Below are 2632 nucleotides of genomic sequence, written 5' to 3' on the forward strand. Positions count from 1 at the left end.
AGCTGCTGCTGCAGTTGCGCTGCTGCAGCTGCTGCAGCTGCTGCTGCAGTTGCGCTGCTGCAGCTGCTGCAGCTGCTGCTGCAGTTGCGCTGCTGCAGCTGCTGCAGCTGCTGCTGCAGTTGCGCTGCTGCAGCTGCTGCAGCTGCTGCTGCAGTTGCGCTGCTGCAGCTGCTGCAGCTGCTGCTGCAGTTGCGCTGCTGCAGCTGCTGCTGCAGTTGCGCTGCTGTAGCTGCTGCTGCAGTTGCGCTGCTGAAGCTGCTGCAGCTGCTACAGCTGCTGCTGTAGTGGCGCTGCAGCAGCTGCTGCTGCTGCGTCTTCCTCGCTGCTGCTGCTGCGTCCTTCTCGCTGCTGCTGCTGCTTCCATTTTGTTTGTATCCTGTCCTTTTTCTCTGTGTCTCCTGCCTTGCCTGCGGGGGCTGCTTCGAAGTCTTGTTCTGCCTTAGGCGCAGGGTTTAGGGTTTCAGTTCTAGGGTTTAGGGTTTAGGGTTTAGGGTTAGGGGCTGAGTCTCCGTGTCTGTGTCTCTCTCTATTGTCGCTGGTGCAGCCTAGAAACTCTCATTTGCTGCTGCTGCAGCAGCAGCTGCAGCAGCAGCAAAAAGTGCTCCTCTAAATCTTTTAAGGTCTAGAGGCAGAAGCCCCTTTAGAGGGGACAGCAGCTGGCTTTCGCTGCAGCCGCATGATAGCAGCAAAAGCAGAAGCTGCAGCAACAACAGCAGCAGCAGCAGCAGCAGCTGCTGCTGCTGCTGCTGCTCCGTTCGCCGCTGCTGCTGCTGCCCCTGCTCCTGCTGCTGCCTGCCGTCCCTGCCGCTTCAGTCACTCTTGCTTTAGCAGCAGTGGCGCAGCAGCTGCCGCTGCTGCTGCCGCTGCTGCTGCTGCTGCTGCCGCCGCCGCCGCTGCTGCTGCCGCTGCTGCTGCTGCTGGATCAGAGCTTGGCGTGTGCTGCTGCGTCTTGCTTGAGCTCCAAAAGGCCTTTGTCGAGGATTACTTTGTCTTTGTTGGAAAAGTTCAAAACTCGAAAAAAAACCAAAGACTTGTGGGGACCCCACACATACACCCGAAGACGATCCCCTGGGATCGTCGGGCTCGTGAACCGACAGCTCACGCTCCCCACACGATCCGGATCGCCCCCCAGCACTTCCTTTATTATCACTGCAGCAGCAGCAGCAGCAGCAGCAGCAGCGGCAGCAGCAGCAGCAGCAGCATGGCAGAGGCAGCAGCAGCAGCAGCAGCAGCATGGCAGAGGCAGCAGCAGCAGCAGCAGCAACGGCACAGAGGCAGACGCAATGGGGCTTCTTCTTCTGCTGCTGTTTGTGGTTAGATTGGGGGTTTGCGGGGTGACAGGCAGCAGCACTTTTAGCCGTAAACCCTAGGCCTTAAACCCCAGATCCTAAAACCTAAACCCTAAACCCTAAACCCTAACTGGAACCCTGAATTGCCCGTGCTGAAGACTCCAGCCACACAGCGCGGGGCAGATAGTGCAGAGCTCAATAACACAGAAGCAGCACAGCAATAGCAGCAGCAGCTGCTGCTGCTACAGCAGCAGCTACTGCTGCTACAGCAGCACTGGGCGCAACAGCAGCCCCGTTGACAGCAGCAGAAACATTACCCGCCCCGTGTGCACCTTTACAGCAGCAGCAGCAGCAGCACCAAGGGAAACAGCAAGAGCAACGTCCCCAACTTGAACTCCAGCAGCAGCAGCAGCAGCAGCAGCAGCAGCAGCAGGGCTTACGCCTCGTAGCAATACCCAGCGTGCAAAGCCCGTGAAGAATTGGCCGCGAGAAACCCCCGAGCTGCGCGAGGCTCACATCTGCCTAAACGCATGCAAAGCCCCAAACACTTTGGGCCTCCAGTTCAGCCTGGGGGCCCCCAGGGGGCCCCCGAAGGCCCATGTGCCCCTTTGGGGGCCCCCACGGCTGCATTAGGGGTACCCAGAGGTTGCTGCGGGGCCCCTCAGCATTCAGGGGCCCCCCTTATGGACCCCGCGAGGCCTTAGGGGCCCCCAAAAGCCCCTTAAGCTCAAGGACCCTGGGGGCCCCTGGGGCCCCTGGGGCCTCTGGGGGCCACTGGGGCCCCTGGGGCCCCGGGGGGCCCCCTGAGGCCCCCTAGGGTCTTGGGGCCCCCGGGGGCCCTTAAGCTTTGAGTGCCTCTACAGTGTGGGGCCCCCGGGGGCCCCCAAAACCCTGGGAGCCCCCAACAGAAGGAGTTTATCTCTTAAGTGGACTTGAAATGAGAAACAAAAAGGTTTTATTTAAAAAGAGAAAAAGAGAACTAAAGAAAGTGAGAATTACGTGGAGAGGGTTTAAGTCCCCCGAAAGGCGGTACAAAAGAGCCAAGTTGGGGGGGGTCAAAAAGTCGAGGGTTTTGTTGGGGGCCCCCGAGGGCAGGGGGGCCCCCTCAATGCATGCGGGGGAGGAGGGGGGCCCCCCGAAGTTGCCTGCGCAGCAGCAGCAAAGTTGCAGCAGCAGCAGCAGCAGCAGCAGCAAGTAAACCCGCAGAGAAGCAGCAAATCAACTCAAACGTCTGCAAGAGTCCCCAATGGACTTCAAAGAATGAAAAAAGAAACAAAAATCTAGAAAAACCAAAAAATAGGACTGCCGCTAGGATTTAGGGTTTAGGGTTTAGGGTTTAAGGC

At 59.1% G+C, this 2632-nt stretch overlaps 2 protein-coding genes across 2 annotated transcripts in view; one reads left to right on the forward strand and one right to left on the reverse strand.

The window, feature by feature from the left end:
* Positions 1-676: 676 nt before the first annotated feature.
* Positions 677-1318, forward strand: ETH_00025415 (uncharacterized protein; the record flags this gene model as incomplete). Its single annotated transcript, XM_013372652.1, has 1 exon — positions 677-1318. The coding sequence occupies one exon, from the start codon at positions 677-679 to the stop codon at positions 1316-1318; it is 642 nt and encodes a 213-aa protein (XP_013228106.1).
* Positions 1319-1484: 166 nt separating this feature from the next.
* The window catches only part of ETH_00025420 (peroxisomal multifunctional enzyme, putative), a gene marked incomplete at both ends in the record, with an annotated part of 4033 nt that continues 2885 nt past the window's right edge, over positions 1485-2632 (reverse strand). Inside the window, 2 exons of the mRNA XM_013372653.1 lie at positions 1485-1621; positions 1730-1811. Coding sequence (XP_013228107.1) covers positions 1485-1621; positions 1730-1811 — 219 coding nt within the window. The remainder of the gene's footprint in view (positions 1622-1729; positions 1812-2632) is intronic.

The sequence above is a fragment of the Eimeria tenella genome, genomic scaffold, assembly GCF_000499545.2.
Source record: "Eimeria tenella Houghton genomic scaffold, Eth_scaff101, whole genome shotgun sequence".
Classification (NCBI taxonomy): Eukaryota; Apicomplexa; class Conoidasida; order Eucoccidiorida; family Eimeriidae; genus Eimeria; species Eimeria tenella.